The sequence below is a fragment of the Mus musculus genome, chromosome 5 (genome assembly GCF_000001635.26).
Source record: "Mus musculus strain C57BL/6J chromosome 5, GRCm38.p6 C57BL/6J".
Classification (NCBI taxonomy): domain Eukaryota; kingdom Metazoa; phylum Chordata; class Mammalia; order Rodentia; family Muridae; genus Mus; species Mus musculus.
In genome coordinates this window covers 51,488,080-51,508,284 of record NC_000071.6, presented here as the reverse complement: position 1 = coordinate 51,508,284, position 20,205 = coordinate 51,488,080, and the positions used below count along the sequence as shown (strand labels likewise).

Sequence of the window (20,205 nt, the reverse complement as noted above, 5' to 3'; positions counted from 1 at the left end):
ATACTTCAACTGCTCTCTCTTCCCTTCCTTCTGCCCTTCCTCTTTCTCCTTTTCTTACTCCCTCTCTCTTTCTCTTTCTCACTCATATGCAGACTTAGACCAGTGTTTGTCAGCTTTGATATGGGGGTGGCAGGAACAAATGAAGGAAAGGGAAAAAAAACATTCTAGCAGAAGAACCAATTACATTCACTAGGAGTAAAGATAGATTTTGAAGTAACATGAGTTAGCAAAAACGATGAGAAGCAATTTTAAAGTGATCCCCTCTTTCTACATAGAAGATTACATGTATCCTGGAGTATAAGTGCATGGACATCTTGTTTTGTAGTCTGTTGGTAAGTATAGATATACCTTCTGATAGGAAGATAGATTAGAATAGCACAAATTTACCTCCTATTCCTATTAAATTTTCTCTTCCATAAAATTTCAACACAGAACATAAGAGCCATATTTTATCAAATATGTTTAGCTTGATACCCAACTCTGCCTCTCATTACGCACATGATTTTAGACTAATAACAGTGTTAAATGGATACTTTAAGTGAAATAGTGCACATATGCTAATTAACTCAGCATTAGGTTACATCAGAAGCATTCAGTAAAATCAGCTGCTATAGCTATAGTTGCCAGCCCAAGACCTACACAAGATCAAGCCAGCCAACATTACTAAATGGATGGGGGAGGGATTCATACTTCTCTACTCCTAGGTGAGAATCCAATGCTCTACTCCTAGGTGGGAATCCATTGGAAGTTGATGACTACAGTTGGGTTTCTTTGAGGTGTGACCCTTGGTAGGTTGCCCATGCTCCACTGGATGACTTTACATTTATGTACATACAGACCGCCACTAATTGGACTCAGTGAGTTATTTAAAAAAGAAACCAGAAGAGGCCACGAAGTTGGGAAAGTGACTTAGGTGGAATCAAGATAAAGTGTAGCAAAAAGGTTGAGGGTGGGCATGATTAATATGTGTTGCATACAGAGATGGAATTCTAAGAGGATAAATAAAAGTACTATATTTAAAAATAAGCTGTTCTTTCTTGATGCTTTAAATTAAAGTAGCATCCATCCAAGAGAATTATAACAGTAAATGAACAGAAAAAATTTATCTGTAAGACAATGATCAGTATCTTATAATTACTTTTAGCAACAGATTATGATTTATTTTGGTTTAATCAAAGAGGATTGAGAAAACTGAAGTGTTATTGTCTCCAGGTTCATACTGCTCTCTCTCTCTCTCTCTTACTTTTCAGCTTGCTTTTCTTTTTCTTCTTCTTATTCTTCTTCTTATTCTTCTTCTTGTTCTTCTTCTTGTTCTTCTTGTTCTTCTTCTTGTTCTTCTTCTTGTTCTTCTTCTTGTTCTTCTTGTTCTTGTTCTTCTTGTTCTTCTTGTTCTTCCTCCTCCTCCTCCTCCTCCTCCTCCTCCTCCTCCTCCTCCTCCTCCTCCTCCTCCTCCTCTTCTTCTTCTTCTTCTTCTTCTTCTTCTTCTTCTTCTTCTTCTTCTTCTTCTTCTTCTTCTTCTTCATCCTGAGACTAACCCAAAATGACTCAGTTGTATGCTTAATGCAGTGGCAATGTCTCCTTTGTTCATTTATAAGCTAAATAATTCACTGGGATTGTTGCTTTCTAAAATACACAAGCGTTTAAATCCAGCGATATAATGCATAACATACATCAAATTGATATTCACTATTGATTCTTACAGCGACTATACTAATGACTACTGTTCCACAGAACACCAATTTAAAGTCCCAAGATAAGATGAATATGCACCTGCCACTCAGAGAAGACCCTGTGATGCAGTGATACAAGTGATCCTGATAGACTGTATCAATATTTTATTCTCTTTTGGTCACCTGGAATTCCAAAGGGCATAGATTATAAGTTTATACAGCATGATTTTCTCTTCATAAATGGTTTTGCCATTCTGTTTCTTCTAAAATGTTTGCAAATCGGCTGCTTGGTGATGTGTTCCACTTTCTGCCCCAAAACAGAGCTAAGAGGGATTCATCACTGTATTTAAAAGGTCATTTTGATTTTTTTTAACTAAGGATATCACGTCCGTGATGGGCAATTTCATAAGTAGCCCTTCTAGATTCTTAACTTTTCGTATTTCCTTCTTTCCCATCAAGAATATATTGGCTGCTTGCCTGGACTATCATCTGGTATGTGTGAGATGAATGCAAACTAATTTTAAATCATAGTTGAAGATAAACATTATTAAGAAGATAAATATGCTGGAGGTGGGTGGAGGTGGAAATTACAGAGAAAAGTAAAAACAAATGAAAAATGAAATGTCACAATGTATTCTGGGTGTTCTGTGAAAGTTCTTATTCATTTAAATTAGCCATATCCAATATGCTTGGTGTCTTTTTATTTTCTGTGCTAAACCCCACAGCTTCCTACATACTAGTCCAGCTCTCTACCATTCAAATGCACTCCCAGCTCTATAAGCCAAGTATACTAATGCTAATCAAATTCAGAGATGTTGATTTAGATAGAATATGAACAAGCAAGGTCACTAAGATACACGATGAGCTGTAGAGACAAGTGTCAAAAGAGTCATAGGCTAGGGAAGGTGGCATGGATGTGACTAGGATCACTGGGAGTCTTCACTAAGAGGGTCTATTTGAGTGAATAAAGGAAAAAGAGGGTAGAACATGTGGTCACCTGGCAGGAGAGCCTTATAAGGTTAGGGAACATCAAACCCACAAGCCTCAGAAGTGTATACCTGGTGCTTTGTGGAGCAGTTGACAAGAATTCAGGCAGGTAAATGGTGGCATTGATGCTGAAATGATGCTGCCTTTAGAAAGGGATAACCACATGCCCCATTTAAAGTGTGATGGTGTGGGCAAACCCTGTGAGGCTGGTCACCATTGGGTAATAATTCATTTGGTGAACACCTAGCTACTATGTAAACCCTTTGGATTTGGGGTTTTATTTTTGGAAATCTGAAGGGGCCTGGGTAGGATCTGGCAAGGAAAGGGATGAGACTTGACCAATTTTTATCATGGCTACTTAGTTTTCTGTGTTGACAATGGAAGATGGTCATTCTTGATCGTGCCATGCATGCAGATTTGAGTATCTTCACTGGCGCCTGTGCAGCTGCTCGCGCTGAGAATGGGAGCATCTGTTCTCTTAGTCTGCTATCTGGTGTCATTGAACTTTTTGCAACCATGTTTCTCTTCATTTACACCCAAGGTCAAAAGGAATGCCTTGCTGGCTCTTGTCGAATTTATTGAGCGTCCTGCCACCACTCTGTTCCTTCTTCCTCCTACTGTGAGAAACAGATATGAAACATCGCCTTTCTGTTTCTCATCTGAAATAGCTCATTTTGCCCACACCAACCATTCTATTGAACTTCTGTGTTTACACTTTGGTTCCTACAAGGGCTTCAGAGTAATGAATTCCACATGTTCCCTACATGCTTATTAACTCATGAATATTGTGATATAAGTTAATAAGTTAGTGTGGAACCTAAGTACAGATGTGAATATGAATTTTATGCTTGCTTAAGTAGGGCCATATGTATTCATGGGAATTAAATGGATTTGTACAGATCTAAATATATCCATGCAGAAAGAAAAAAAAATCTTCAGATTTCCCTGTATTTTATTTCCACTTGCATTTTATTTCATCTTTGAAAAAATTAACCTTAGTTCTTGATCATTGCATCCCTCAGTTGAAATGCATAACTGAGACAAAGAGTATAAAGGGCTGATCATATATTGTTATCTATTCAACTATAAGTAACTATGCAAGAACAGACTAGAGAATTTTATTATATATTTATCACTAGATACTGTTTTTAAAAGTGTACTTGTTATATATATACATATATGTACATAAATATACATGTACACACACACACATATATATATATACATATATATGTACATATATATGCATACATGGGATCTAAGGGGGATAATATAAATGTATATTAAATGGTCTATATGTGTACCCAGATAATGAGTTTCAAGTTTGTATTATTTCTCTTGGCCCTTAAAGTTTAGTACTTTAGCACCCAGCTGAAGCTGTTGGTCCTAAGGATAAATGGCAATAAGCAAACCTTTGATGCCTCTATAAAATATGAAAACACACTGAAGTATTTTATAATGTATGCTGTAAACTAAGGAGGTCTGTTTGAAATTACTGTCTTTTACTTGCATATGCTTGTGGGACTTTAATGTTCTGTTTTTTTTCTACCTTCAATGTCAGTTCCTTATTCTAAGTTATATATACCATATGGTAAATAGAAGTGAGTGGGATATTTTAGGAACTCTGCTTACATGATGGGGAAAGGTCTAGGATCCCCTGTGTGGGCTATGTGGAGCTCTTACCTGTTTCTTGTTGATCATTGGAAAAGGGAGGCAGGCCAGCTGTTGGTGTCCCTGCTTGAAGAAGTAAGAAATATCATAGTGGATTATGGCAGTACAGGCAGGGAAAGAAGAAAGCAGGTAGGAAAAAGTTGTTTGAACAAAGTCAATACATCTCACTTCTCTTTCCACCAAGAGGACTCTGGGAGCTCAAACAAGCACTAAAAAGAGAAGTGGGGTTGCCCTGACTACACAGAGGTGTGAGGGGGGCTTAGTCTAGATTGTTGTCTTTTAATTTCATTTCAGAATACAAGAACAACAGCAGCAACAGCAACAACAACAGTAACAACAACAGCAACAACAAATCTTAATTTACTTTGAATGAAGCTTCTTCCAAACCCTGTAATGTTATGCATCAAATTCAAAATTCATAATGCAGACTTGGTTGTTGTTATTGTTGTCTACCTATTCATATAGGAATTCTGTGCATGATGAGAGATTTAGGTAAGGGTGCCTATGATTAACTGGATTCCTCATTTGGGCTTTCAAATACATCATAAAAGTCACTTCTCTATTTACTTATTTGAACTCTTGGTAGGATGTAGTGGAATGAATAATCCAAAATAGTGGATAATCCAAAAATGTCATTTATATTTGGCTTTGGAATACACTACCAGATGTTACTCTAGCAGATTTCCCTTACTAATTAGGCCTCACTTAAAGTAGAAGTTAATTTCATCTTCATTAGCTGTTTCCAAATCAGCAGGATAGGGCAAGAAAGAGGTCTAGGGCATGCTGGGTACTTGGGGGAAGCTGGCCCAAAGTGGAAAGCCAGTGGTAGATTGTGCACATAGGAAGAAATTCAAAATGTGGGTAATCAAGATGATGGGTATGTATACTGGAAAATGCTTCTGAGAACCAGCTTGAAGAATTCTCAAATTGCATTGCCACTTTTTCTCTTATTAATCATACATACATAAGAAGAAAAAGGTGTTCTGTAGCAGGAATGAGGCAGAAAACCTGAAACTTTGCATAGAGAAAGGTAGAGACACTGGAAGGTTAAGTGACCTCTCACACAGATTGATCTTTGAGTCAACAGTTCCTAAGAAACTGAAATTGATTAATGAGTGATAAGAAGACCCCCCCCTCCAGTTTCCTTCTTATTGATGATTTGAATGAGGAAGCCAGAATTCTCATGGCCTAATTCACATTAAGAGAGCTAAGATAATGAAGCTGTGATTAAATGGCTATTAAACTATTTTTATCAAACAGAGATCAAGCGAGTGTGAGAATCTGGGGATGCAGAGTGTAATTGCAATTCTACAAGATGCAGAAAAAATTACTATCATAAGCAGGGCACGGTCCTTCCATAATAGGCTGCATTTAGAAACCTTTGGGATGCCACATGCGGTTTTCCTCTGTGTTTCTCCCTCCAGGTGTCAGTTAGCAACCGAGTCCTCCATCTTCTCCTGATTAGGTGGATTTATTTGCTCTCTAGGGTATGTGGCTGGATGAGCTGAATGCACTGTGTGCCCAACCACCATGTCTTTCTTCTTTAGCAGTTGGAAGGTCCTTTTGCTACTGTGCACAAAGTAAGACATCCCAGTTCAGTCCTGGAGTCTGGGATTTAAATCTTCAGCTGATCTTAGGGACCCAGAGGAACACGGTCTACCTTCTTCCCCTGCGCCATTTAGATTATGTCACACTCAGTGAACAAGTCGTTTCAGGACACTGGAGTCTCAAAAAGCAGGGATGAGTCTCCGGATTCTGTTGACTGTTCAAAACCATTATTTATTAATGACGAGGCATGGCTTAGGAATTGTTGCAGATTCTAGATTTGGGCTTGCCAGTGTAAAAGCCAATGTATCATCTGTCACTGGAAATTCTTTACACCTGGAGTGAGGTTTTGTTGCTGTGCCTCCTTTCTTCCTTTGGAGAGAGCCTTTGGAGAGTGGAGTTTTACAGTCTCACAGACCTTTATTTAGGTCAGAAAAATAGCAGAATTGTATTCTGTAAGGAGAAGCCAAAGTTGAGCCCTTCCCCTGCCCTCTGCCCCCACCCTGTCACCTTCCCCCCACCCAGAAATGCCCTTGATAGCTTCAGAGAAACTATAGAGATGCCTGGGCCTTTCCTGTCTCTTCTGCTAGAAGGCATCCAATGGAGTTGGTGATCTCCACACAACTAGTGTTGGTGGCTCTCATTCTCCATTTTCTACTTTTCAATCTTTTAGATCAGTGATTCTCAACCTCCCTAATGCTGAGACCATTTAGTACAGTTCCCTACTTTGTGGTGACCCCAACCAGAAAATTATTTACTTCCTACTTCATAACAGTAAGTTTGCTACTGTTAGGAACTGTAGATATATGATATACAGGCTATCTGATATGTGACCCCAAAGAGCTCTCTAACCACAGGTTGAGAACCACTCTTTTGGCTAGAGCCGAGAAATATTCTGTTTTATAAAATTGTAATTTCAAGTGAGACTGGAGATCAGGGCAAAGGCCAAGGCTGTGTCACCTTGGAATGTCACCAGGCTCGCTCATGCAGTGCCATTCTCTGTTACATATCAGCAGACATGTGTGTATAGGCTGCTGTGCTTCATCTGCGGCGACTTTGATTTATTTGCTCTGTAAATTGGGACCAGAGCAATAATGGAAAGTGACATTAATTGTTTAACGGAGTCCTCTTTGTCACATCCATTGCTTCTCTGGAACGATGACTACTGAAACTCACACAAAACTAATTGAAATTGCCACAGTGAGAGACAGCATCCGCTCAGCTTTGCATGTAAGAATATGTGTTGATCTTTGACACAGAGGCATATCATGAGGCTCTCATAATGAATAAAAAAAACAGTTTGGAATCATAACATTCATTCTTCCAAAACTCAGAATAACCATTATGGTCTTGGAGCATACAAGGATAATAAACACACACAATGCATGTTCTTAGTTAACATGGTATAAACATGGCTGCTCTTACTGGTGTGTCCTGGGTGAATAGTAGCCTCCTCTACCCAAGCATTTCAGCAACACCTACAGATTTTCTGAGATAGCCTCCCTTTTGCAAGCCCTCCCCTCCCGTTGTGCTTTCAGGAAAGAGGAGAGTTAAAATAGTTGGAGGTTTAATCAGATCGTGTAAATTAATTATGACATTATCAAGCTCCAATATTTCTGCCACTGTGTGTGGTATACATTCACTCGTGCTTATTAAAGAAATCTGTGAAAACTAGTTCATTTCAGTGTTCTTTGTCATTTTCACTTGATTGGAATTATCAGAGTTTGTTTACACAAGGGATAGAGCCAAGGCGCTATTGTATTCTGTGATTGAAAGCAAATAGCAGCTTGTAGTACCACTGGAAAGCCAAACACAAATTTTAAATCAGGGTAAACAAAATTATTCATTTATTTGTAAACATTCTTATTTTTTTCTTTCTTGAATTCAGTGAACTGAACCTTTTTGAAAATGGGATAAGTATAAATGAAAAGTGTCTAGTTTAATGAAAGTGAATCTGTACCTTGGTTTGCATGTGTATTTGAGAAATCTCTGAGGATTATTTTATTAGAAAATACAGAAACTTATAGTAATGTAAATTTCATTATTTTGGTAAGAATTGGTAAATATTTTATTTAAACACAATTTTACTGATAAGTTTATGATTTGCATTTTTTTTATCTTTGCCAGGTGGTAGGTAATTAGAATTTAGGGATACTCAAGATGGTGTCATCAGAATTTTTGGATACTAGATTACATTAGTAGGCAAAAAAAAAAAGAGGAAAATAATTCACTATATTTATTATTGAGAGTATATGGAAAGATACAGAGGGGCTGGGTGGACTGAGGGTTGTTTGCTTGTTGTTATTGTGATCTATAGACTTCGATGGATGTTCAGTTGATGGAAGTAAATGTGCCACTTGAAAGGGACTGTGAAGTTCTGGTTGGCTTTCTCTTCTTCATTAGAAGTTAAGATTCAATTCATTTGTTAAACTGTAATGTGCCCCAAAGTACATGACTATAGTCTCAAATTCAGGGACAGTAGGAACATGCCACATGCAAATATTACCACCCACAGAGAATCAAATGAATGGCTCTTCTGGACCTCTTGAATCCAAAAGGAAATAAAGTCTGTCATTTGACTTCCAGATAGAAAGTGATCAGTAATAAGGGAAAACATTATTTTTTTTTTCTTGTGAAAATAGAATGTCTAAGTGATAAGGCCCTGCCTAATTTCTCTAGTAATACAATTTGATTTTCTGATTAGCTGTCTTTTACTGTGATTCTTGTAATTTTGTCAGGTCAATTAACTAGAGTTCAGTGCTAGTGAGAGAGGAAGTGTGGGTATCGCCAGCTTCATTAGATGTCAGCAACTTAGGTGAATTTTGTAATAGAATCATCTGGGATAATTTAGCCATATTTTTAATGTCATAGCTTACAAATCTTGACAAAAAAAGAAAAAGAAAAGAAAATAAGAAAGACCCTTCAAAAACAGGTCAACTTGGAAATTTAATGTATAATGCTAAAAGGAAGAAAGAAAAGTGGTGTACACCTTCTCAGTGTGTGTCAATGAATACCATCAATGAATTATTCAACTAACTATTGACTGCTTCTTCCATGTGCCCAGCACTGAGGCTGATTGATTATATGCATGGTCAAAAGCACATTGCCATATTAAGAGATACTGACATTCCAGTTTTTGTACAGAGACCCCAAACTAATATTATCTCATAATTTGTTTATAGACTATTTTCCTTTCTAGTAGAGGGAAGAGTTCAGACTCATTTTTTTTTCTTTCTATTTTCAAACCTTACCATGACATCCCCAACGACTAAGGCATTCAATATGTCTGTGGAAGACACAATTCAAGATTAGCTTGGTATGAGCATACATGAAAATGAGTTCATGCCGTGAACTACAATACACCGCAGAAGCCCCTACTAAAAACCATCTCAGGCTGGTGTTATACCTCTGGCATGAGAAGTGAGTCTGGTTAAGAAACCTTGCAAAGGAAAGTTTCCTTAGCAACTTCATAGCAAGGTACCCAGGTACTGCAGAGCGCAAAACTGAAGAATCGATAGCCGAGCTAAAGAAGTTAAGAGAAAGAACAGTTTTGCTCTGAAAGGTCTCAAGTTTGGGTTTGGAAGACAAGAGAGCTATAATGTGGTAGAAGTATCCAGTAGGCAGAGATTTATGACTTAAGTTTGGAGAGGTGTCAGGGAGAGAAATAAATGATTTGTGAGTGCGCAGTGATGAGATTATAATTGAAATCACAAAAGTGTGTAGATTCCCTTAGTATATACTGTTCAAGTTTTTGATGGTGTTCGAGTGCAAAGTTATCTAAATATTTGGAGTGGCATACTGTGTGAGAGATCTAGGGACTGTATATGAAGATTAGATGATGCTTAAAATTCTCTCAAGGCTTGAGATTTCCTGAGTTAGAAACAGAAGGCATAAGGATATAAAAATGACTATACTACAACAGTATTAAGAATTGACCTAGCAGATTGTCAAACCAGACAGTTCTAAGACCAGTAGATGTATTTGGTAATCATATGATTCAGACCAAACATGAGTTAAGAGTTTGAGAAAGACACATCCTTTGTGCTCTGCTGTGGGCACTGAAGATTTCTCATACAGTTTCCTCACCAGCCTGGACATATTCAGCTTCTGATGATCAATCATGGTGTCTACTTCCTCATGTCAACCCACTCATGTCTTCTGTATTTTTTTTATGCTTCTGCAGAAGATAGATGAAGAGAATGAGGCAAACTTGCTAGCGGTTCTCACAGAGACACTGGACAGTCTCCCCGTGGATGAAGACGGATTGCCCTCATTTGATGCACTGACAGATGGAGCCGTGACCACTGACAACGAGGCCAGTCCTTCCTCCATGCCTGACGGCACCCCTCCCCCTCAGGAGGCAGAAGAGCCGTCTCTAGTAAGAACCCTTCCTACTGCTTAACAGTGGTCAGAGTTGCCTTTGGCTTCCCAGTGCATAACCGTGGCGTAGGAACAGTTTGGATTCTTAATTCAGACCAAAGGGGGAAAACCCACAGCCCTTCCTAGATTTGCCCATTCTGTAATCCTCTATTAAAAGTGTTAATAGCACATTTCTTACATGATGTAATGAAAATTCTTTACCAAAACAATCTTTTACCTTTCCTGTAGATGTGATTCTATGTTTTAGAATTATTAAAGTTCATGGGGCAAGCTGACAGTACAGGTCTAGGGGGAAACAATGGCTAAACATTCACCTGTGATTTTTAAAACATTATATCAAAATGATTCACTATTTTTTGAATTTAAGGTTTAAGATGGGCATGTCATTGAATTTTTCTTTTTATGCTTTTTAAATTAAAATAGAATTTTATTAATTTCCTTCTTTTTCTAACATCCCTTCAGCCATTCCTAGCATGTCCCTCTTAAGCTCCCCATGCTTCGCATTCTCGAATTAATAGCCTCTTTTTTCAATTATTATAATTACGTGTGTGTGTTTACAAGTGTATACAAGTATGTAACTACAACCTGCCATGTCTGGTTTATTTGGTGTTTGTTCATATGGTTTCAGCATATGCAGAACTTTTTAGTGGTTACAGGCTACACACTTTTCCTTTGTTTGTTTGTTTGTTTTTTGGTTTTTTTTTTTTTTTTTTTTTTTTTTATGGAGAGGCTATGATTTATTAGGCAATCCAGCATGGTGAAATATTTAGTTTTTTTCTTTCCATGTTTTTGCTGTTAACAGATTGTATAATAATGTTTACCTGTCTTTGCCTATGATTCTAAAAACAGAATTGCAAAGTCAGGCACTATGCTGGAGCTTAAACCTTTCAATCAGCATTTTTTATGAAGATGGAACAATAATAGCTCTTCTGCAGCCCGAGTTACTGAAATCTGTGGTAGGCAATGGAGAGTAAATTTGTAGGCCATAAGACATGACTTTTGTTTTCAACAAAATGCTTGACCAGAATTTTATTAGTTCTGAGTACAGTTTGTCTCCTCATCTATGATAGCCATTCATGGTCATTTGCCATAAGTCTCATGGAAGAGCAATGCTGTGTAAATTATTGAATGCTATTGTTCTAACTTTAATAAAACACTCTGGCATACTATTAGGAGATTGATTCTCTCAATCTGAAGGAACTTGACATGGGCAAATCTCCATATGATTTGCTTGTTTCACTTTTATAGTCTAAGATGTCTGCTCTTGAGGAAAAACACTACGCTTGTGTAAATTTTCCCTCAATCGCCATGCCTTCCATGTGTCACTGTAGTCTAGTATCCTAATTCCTGAATGAGGATTCGCATCTGTACTGTTTGCTCAGTTGAGAAGTGTTGTTGGGTTAAAGACATTCTACCTGTCAGAGCAGGGTGGCTCTTGAGAGTGAACCACACCAATGAAGAAACTGGGTTGATAAAACAGTAAGTGGTAAAACCAGGCTTTGTAACGCATACCTATCATCCAGGCACTTAGGAGGCTGAGGGAGAACTATGCCCAGTTGGAGTCTTCTTAGGGCTGCATACAGGGCCCTGACTCCAAAAGCAAAGACACTAACCAACAGAACCAATAAATACTTGGCTGGTGTTATAGCTCATATCTGAGCTGTTGAACAGCATTCTATTGACAAATCCTTTCTTTCCTTTCTTGCTCCAGTGATAGCCACTGCCCTAATCCATGTGTTATTTTAATTCCATACATTTAATATGTTTAATTATGAAACATGATGAAGAAGATGTTCTCCTTGATTACCATGCAAGCTTGAAGGGCCTAGAGAGGGAGGGTTAGTTCCTAACCTCTGCCCCTCAAAGCATTGGTGGGCCAGCCAGCCTGATATTGCTTGCAAATCTCTTTAGGAATGGTTGTGTCATTATTCTATGTAAAAATCATTTAAAAATTAAGGATGTCAATGTCAAGTTTCAAATAAGAGAAAAGAAAATGTTTTTTCTAGGTAGTACTGTAATCTTAAAATCCTTTTTTTTTTTTTTTGGATTCAGATAATTTTTTAATTAGGTATTTTCTTATTCTTTTAAACGAAAATATTTCCTTTATCACTCTGGGGTAAAGTGTGGTATAGTTAAAAAGAAATACAATTAATTTCTATTCAAGTTTTAGTTACTTCTTCAAAGCTTAGATGATGTGTAACTTTTCTTGCTTTCCCTTTTTCTGGTATGTGTCTAGCTTAAGAAGCTCTTACTGGCACCAGCCAACACTCAGCTCAGCTACAATGAATGCAGCGGTCTTAGCACTCAGAACCATGCAGCAAACCACACCCACAGGATCAGAACAAACCCTGCCATTGTTAAGGTGCGCATGCAAGCATTTTTATTAGTGGGGAGGATAGGGGTGGGACTGGGGATGTTGCACGGATCTGTATAACAGACCTAAAGTTTGTATGGATTAATTTAGCCGGGATTGGCAGCTGCCTCTAGCGGGGAAGCAGATACAAAGTGCATCTCCAAACACTGTACTGGGGCTTAGGGAATCTAGGATGAGTTCCCCTTACGCATTGTTTTTCTGATTATCAGAACGAGTGGTTCCTCTCCCACTTGATTAATACGCGCAGTGGTCTGCCCGACAACACAATTTACTGGCAGACTGGTAGCTGTGGTCTGTGGGCGACTTTAAGATGCAGGGTGGGTGTTTTGCCAGCTGTTTAACCTGAGAAAGACGGTTTCAGATTCACTGTGAATGATCCATCTCTGCCATTAATTGGAGAAAAGGCTGGCAATGACATAATTCAGTTAGCGGGCTGTATTAAACAATGTTTGTCTTGCCATTCGCTGTGAGCGAAAGCGAAGCGTTAAGGGGTACTTAAGAGAGTTGTGAATACTGGGCTTCAGCAGCCAGTGGTAAATTAAGGTTTAAAGTAGCTTTTTTTTTTTCCCTTTCCTCACAGTAAAGGCGCTGTAGGGTCTTGTTAGTTACATGTTGCTGAGTAGGAACATCGGGATGTAGGAGAAATGAAATAAAAAGCTGCATAAATGACATTTAGGAATTTTAAATGTAATTTTCTCCCTTGTTCTGCAAACAATTATTCACAGCTCATAGATCCAGTACACTTAGACTGAGCACTCCGCCGAAAAAAATCTCATCTCTTCAGAAAACCTATATCCTTGCTGATAAGGTTCACTTCACTAATTTTAGCTTTCTTTATGCCTTGTTTTTAAGACCGAGAATTCATGGAGCAATAAAGCGAAGAGCATTTGTCAACAGCAAAAGCCACAAAGACGTCCCTGCTCAGAGCTTCTCAAGTATCTGACCACAAACGATGACCCTCCTCACACCAAACCCACAGAAAACAGGAACAGCAGCAGAGACAAATGTGCTTCGAAAAAGAAGTCCCATACACAACCGCAGTCGCAACATGCTCAAGGTAGGCCGGTCCAAGAAGAGCGAGCAGCCAGCAGGGGCGCTGAACACAGGGGTGAAGTTTCAACACAGGGACCCCACGCTTCATCCCATCTCTGTTTGTGTGAGGCAAGGGGAGGGACGGGGTGTGAAGGTCTTCCACGGACACAGGTTAATCATTGCATCCCGTTCAGCTGATGGGTAGCATGAGAAATGAGCTCTAAAGACACCTGGATTGTTAGCTGGGTGGAGTAGGGCCGCTGGGATCACAATACCTTTGAGGCTTATCTGGATTACTGAGATCATTGACTGTTAAGTGCGATCGTTTGCCAGTTCTTTGTGGGGCTCTTTGATTTTCCCTTTCCAGTCATGGAAAAATGAGACACTGGACATCTCCATCTACCCCGAGAAGCAGGAAATAGCATTACGTAGTCTCTCTGATTAAATGCATTCTCAGTTTACTTTTTTTAAAGCTATTATTTTATTTACTTATTTAATTTTTTACTTAAGTTTATGCGTATTGCTATGGGGGGGGGGTGTCAGATCCCCTGGAACTGGAATTATAGACAGTTGGGAGCTGACAATTGAACCTAGGAATTGAACCTGGATCCTCTGGAAGAGCAACCAGTGCTCTTAACCACTGAGCCATCTCTCCAGACCACCTGCTATGCTCACAGATTTTTTTTTTTTTTACTTTGCATATAAGAATTTTGGAAATTTCTGATTTCCTCTGCCTTGTGTATTTAGAAAATATTACATAGATTAAAGAAAACACCTGGGTTGATCTTTATTAGTCCCATATGTAGCCAGGAGGCTGGTGCTTCCAAGGCACATTCGGTGATTTGGGGCAAATCTCTCTTGGCAGAGAAACACTTTTTCTCTCTCACCTCTTCCTATTCCAAATGTTGAAGTCCGGGAAGCATAGAGTTTGATGAAAGTAATTGTTTCTTTAAAAAGATGCCAGCTTCTGCTTACTACCTGGAATCATGTCCTAGAAGCAGACATATTCTGTAGTAGCTACAAACATGCCTCTCGTGTGTTTCCGGTTCTCTAAACTACAGCTTCAGGGTTTTAAGTAGACCCTGTCTTGTTTGAAGTGTGATCATTTCATACAGATTTGCTGCTGCTGCTGCTGCTTAGGAGATGATGATGATATTTTTTTGATATTTAAAAACATTTATGCAGTTGAATAGTCATTGTAGGCTAAGGAAACAGCAGCAACATGTCAATATTTTCATAATTAATATAAAACCTAGCAAAGGTGACAGAATAATTGACAGCACATTTTCGCAGAAAATTACCAAACTATTCAGTGTCATAAGAAAGAATGAGAGAAGATTATTAGTTAAGACTTCTTTCTTAGCTCTGGCCCTCCAGTCCTCAAATGTGAATGGAAAAAGAAGGTAACAGTTTTATTCATATGCCCCCAAATGCCAAATATTATTATATAATTCTTAAAGTTTTAATGAGTTGAATAAATTTGTACTTTTAAATAATTTTTTTTCTTGGGGTTTGTAATTCCTCTGCCCTCCTACTTTAGAGTACTTTAAGGAATTTTCCTTTAATATTTTTAATTGGCTCTCCATTAGATTTTTTTGTGTTTGTTCTTTCCTTGTCGGATGTGTCAAATTTGCTGTTCATCTCTTCCTGTCACTTTGGTGAACTAAGTGTCACTAAATGGACCAAATGCCCTTACGGCTTTGCCTGCCAGGATTGGCTACCGATCACACTCTCCATCATTTGTGTGTTGGTTTTGTTTTAGTAGACAAATTGATGATGTTGGAGGCCCAGGAAAAGGAGCCCACTGAACTTGATCTAGTGAGTGAGTGAAGTGTCCAAGGCTCCTCCTGATCAATTCACCATGCGCCATTCATTTCCTGGAGCTGAACTGAGAGTTTTAGGCTCTTTGAAATCCCATGTTCAGGAACCTGGTCAATAAGCATGTAGTTTAAAGTTCTCTCTCTCTCTCTCTCTCTCTCTCTCTCTCTCTCTCTCTCTCTCTCTCTCTCTTTCTCTCCTGTATTCTTTTAGATTTTGAGATTTTCTTAAAGTTCACCAACTAGTAAATATTACTGTAAACTTTTACAAATGATGGCATTGAACAATTAAATAGGTTCCTGGAAGATGGAATCTCTGAGGGAGACAGGCAATATGCAGATTTTTTTTAAAGTAAAAATTTGTGGCAAGTCCTAAAAGGCTCATCACAGAGCAAAGCCTGCTGATTCAAACAGAAAAGAAATGCCATAGTTGTTAGAAGCCTGGGAGAAATGAAGCCTGGCATGCTATTAATAACCAATAGGTGCTTACTCTCCAAGATTAGTTAAGTTATTCAAAATTAGAAAGTAGAACTCACACAAACAGTCAGAGATCATTTGATGAGAATGGTTAGGTGACTTTCTTTCCGTGTTCTAGGTGTGTGTCCCTGATTGGGCTTTTGATCTACTCTTTGTTGTACTATGGCATCATGAATTATTTAGTTCCTCATGCTAATTGCCTAGTTGATAGTGTGTGCTGAGTATCATCTATTCACTCAAAAATAGCATCTTCATGAAGCATAATGTGAGGGTCCTAGCACCCTGTGGTCAGGCAGTGCTTGTAAATGAACTTAGTGGCCCTCATGAGATAACCTGTGTGTTCCAATCTTCAAGTCAGGGTTCTAGTCTGAGGGTGGCCGCAGGACTAAACCCTTTGAGCACACTTTTCATTACCTACTTGCCTCTTCTGGCTTTGAGCTTGCTTGTGGCCAGTTCTTCTCCTCTGTTGCTTTGGGCTTCCCTGTACCTAGCTATCTGGATTTTTGAAACATTTGTATAAGCATTTAACGTGCCTTTTCTACATCTCTATTTCTGCTTTTCAATGTGCATTTATTGTGTGATTTAAAAGTTCGTTGATCCTTATTGGATGATATTTTCTATAGAACCTGTGTAAATTATCCTGGCTATTAGAGAAATACCATAAAAGTGAGTAAAATTTGTTCATAAATTCATTCTTTTTGAAAGGCTGATTAAATTAGGCATACTCAAAAATTAATGTACAATCAGCTCATCTATCTGTATATATGTAAAAGCCAATTAATCAATGTACCTAATTTGTAGAAGACAGCGTGAGCTTCATATTTCTGGATGCACATCGGATAGATGATATACTTACTATTCAATTGTTTAAAAACTAAGTCCTAGTCCACAAATTAAATATGTAAATACTATTTTTCCACATAAAGTACCTTATTCCAGACTAATTTGGACATAAATAATATTTTTACATTGCAAAGGACCTTAATTACTAGGGTTGATTAACTTACTTTAAAGTGCATTAAATTTAATTCCTTTTGATAATAGGAGGAAGGAAATATCGGAGTACCTAAATCTGGCAAGAATCCATTTTATGGTCCTGTAGGCATCATTTAGCATCTTTGTGTCTCAGAGTATTCAACCGTAAAGTAAGAAACTATTGTAGAGACTCTTTGTTTCAAATCTATGATCTTCATTTCACATGTAACTAACTACCTCTTGACTTTCTGAAAGTAGTTAACAGAAAAAAAAAAAAGACAAAAGCTTACATGCATACATCTCCATAGATAAGCATATATATACATAATATATTTCCCATCATCTATATTCTTCCCACTCAAATTAGAGGGCTGACATGGAGGAGCAGTTAACCTATCAGAATGGGAAGTTTCCTACTCATGTATTTCTTGTTGAGAAAAGACATTGAAGGGAGTGAGATCAGGTGACACTTAAGGAGAGAATGGAATAGTGAGCTTTAGAAAAATATCCATTGATCTTTTAACTGAAAACTAGGATGTTTTCTGTTGTCTATCAGATTTGGGATGCAAACTCCATTTAAGCCATCTGGGTCAATGGCGACAATTTGTCATCATCGCTCAACTAATTTTCCGTGAATAGAATGGTTATTACTTGGGCCTTAGTCATCTCATAGAAATTTCCTATTCTCAGAGCTAGATATAAAACTATACGTTTTAGGAGTAAAATCAACTGAATATTCATAACGATCTGTCACCTTGTAGTTAGTCTGCTGTTTCCTTGTCTAAACAAACCGTGTACTGATTCCAAATTAAAAAACAGAAAACAATATTTCTCTTTGATGGTATGATGCAAATTTTGTGTCCTTCTCGAGATGATGCATTTGTTGGAAAACTCTGTGTTTGTATATGTTGTCTAATGCTATTGTACTGATTCAAATGTTGTTTGGAGTTTATTTTAGCATAAGAGACTGTAATCTGACTTTTAGCCAACATTCTGGGGTTTCCTTAGTCTATTCTTCCAGTTGCCTAGTTGTTTCCTACTTAAATATAGCAGAAAGTCGATCTGAAAAAGACTCAATATTTTATAATTAGTTTCTTCTTCTTTCCTTTAGCCAAACCAACAACTTTATCTCTTCCTCTGACCCCAGAGTCACCAAAGTAAGTATTAAGAAATGCAAGCATTTTCAGAAAGGGAAGGGGGTTCTAATACATTTGGCTACAGCAACTCCATTTCAGTTTGTTTTTATAAATGTGCCATATCTTCCAGTGACCCCAAGGGTTCCCCATTTGAGAACAAGACTATTGAGCGAACCTTAAGTGTGGAACTCTCTGGAACTGCAGGTAAGCTTTTCTTTCAGTCAGATTTTCTCTCTGTGAAATACATATTCAATACTGGGCTATGTTTTAGGAGGGATCAACTGAAAGAAGGTACGAGTGGAACTGGATAAGAAGATATCTGCCAAGTGTCTTCAGTTGCTTACTTCAAAAACAAAAACAAAAGAAACCTTGAGTTGAAAAATGTTTTAAAGAGATAGCGTTGACTCTTTATCAGAAGGAGCCCAGACCTTCTCATGCATGCTTTTGTCATGGATTCTCAAAGAGCGCTACTTTAGGTTAAGACAGCCAGACATTAGTAGGATGAGAGCTGAACTTTTTTCCAGTTTCTTATTATTTAAATCAACAATATCTTTTATAAATTCTTTGAGAATTTTATACAATGTATTTTGAACTTAATTTACATCTTTAATTTCCCACCCAGTAAGTGTGCTTGACATCTAAATGCTTTCAGTGGAGCCGACAGTGACCGCATGAGGATAGGGGTAGGTTTTGTTTTGTTTGTTTTGTTTTCAATTTTGAGATGAGAAAATTTGAGTTAGTGATATTAAATAATGTGTAAAGGGGAACCAAGGTGGAAACAGAGGCAATGCTTGGATTCAGATTTATTATCAGTACTTTGTGTGCATTTTCTCACTGTTTGCCACATTTAGCAGCATAATGCTATCATATACATCTATCTATCTATCTATCTATCTATCTATCTATCTATCTATCTATCTATGTGTCTATGTATCTATGTATATATCTATGTATCTATGTGTCTATGTAGCTATTATCTATCTATCTATCTATCTATCTATCTATCTATCTATCTATCATCTACCTATGTATCTATCTATCCATTTCTATCTATTTCTCTATCTCTCTATCTCTCTATCTCTCTATCTATCTCTCTATCTATCTATCTATCTATCTATCTATCTATCTATCTATCTATTATCTACATATCTATGTATCTATCTATCCATTTCTATCTCTCTATCTCTCTATCTCTCTATCTATCTATCTATCATCTATTTATCTATCTATAGTATTTTTATCTTTCAAGCTAAGGAGAAAATTGAAAATATGGCTTATCAGCAAGCCACAATGTTCTTGTATATTTTCCAACAAGAGCCCTTGTCTTCATCCTTTGAGAGTTTTGAACTTCTCTGTCTAGTCTTTGTGTCACATGGAGACAAAGGAGCTAAGACAAACTCTTGGACTAACTAAAGGTTCCTATACACACTTCTGAGTTGATTGCAAATGGTGCTTTAGGTTGAGGGTCTTAACATCCACCACAGAGTGAATCTTAGGATGTCTAAACCAGAGAGTTCCTGGCTCTGGCCATTGCTGATAAGGATAAAGGAAGAGTAAGTTAGACAAGATGCTTTCAACCAGAACTGTGGTGCCTACACGCACCATGGTCATTGTTGCTAAGATTAATTTCACACTTTGAGTTGGCTAAGTTACCTTCTTATCAAAGGTCTACTGCATGATTGCAGGGTTTGGTCAAGTAGCAGAGTAGTTCATTTCATGGCATATAATTAGTATATGTATGCAGTTTGCACATACACACATACACACACATTCATGTATGCATTCACTTGTAAGCATATACATAACTTTGTTTCTTTTTATAACATTTTATTTTTACTTTTTAAAATTACTTTTATATGTGTTTGAGTGTGGATTTGTACACATGAATGCAGGTGCCCAAGGTGTACAGAAGAGAGCAATAGATCCTATTGGAACAGGAGTTACAGGTGGTTGTGAGCTACCAGAATTGGGTATTGGGAATGAATCTCAGGTCTTCTGGAGGAACAGTGCATCTCTCTAGCTATTATCTTGATCTCTTAAATTAGTTATAGCTTACATATATTAATAGCAAAATCATTCACATGCACATATCTGTATGAGAGACCTTCCTATTTTACCAGCGGAGACAAATAATCAGTGAG

At 37.7% G+C, this 20,205-nt stretch overlaps 1 protein-coding gene across 13 annotated transcripts in view; it reads left to right on the top strand.

Moving 5' to 3' along the window:
• The window catches only part of Ppargc1a (peroxisome proliferative activated receptor, gamma, coactivator 1 alpha), a 661,605-nt gene that overhangs the window by 607,569 nt on the left and 33,831 nt on the right, over window positions 1-20,205 (top strand). For 10 of the 13 annotated variants that reach the window (XM_006503774.4, XM_006503776.4, XM_017320717.1 and 7 more), the window contains 5 exons: window positions 10,057-10,251; window positions 12,490-12,615; window positions 13,480-13,684; window positions 18,040-18,085; window positions 18,195-18,268. In XM_006503774.4, coding sequence (XP_006503837.1) covers window positions 10,057-10,251; window positions 12,490-12,615; window positions 13,480-13,684; window positions 18,040-18,085; window positions 18,195-18,268 — 646 coding nt within the window. Of the gene's footprint in view, window positions 1-10,056; window positions 10,252-12,489; window positions 12,616-13,479; window positions 13,685-18,039; window positions 18,086-18,163; window positions 18,269-18,686; window positions 18,748-20,205 lie in introns of all 13 variants that reach the window. The other 3 variants (NR_132764.1, NR_027710.1, XM_006503779.4) reach the window with 2 other exon arrangements.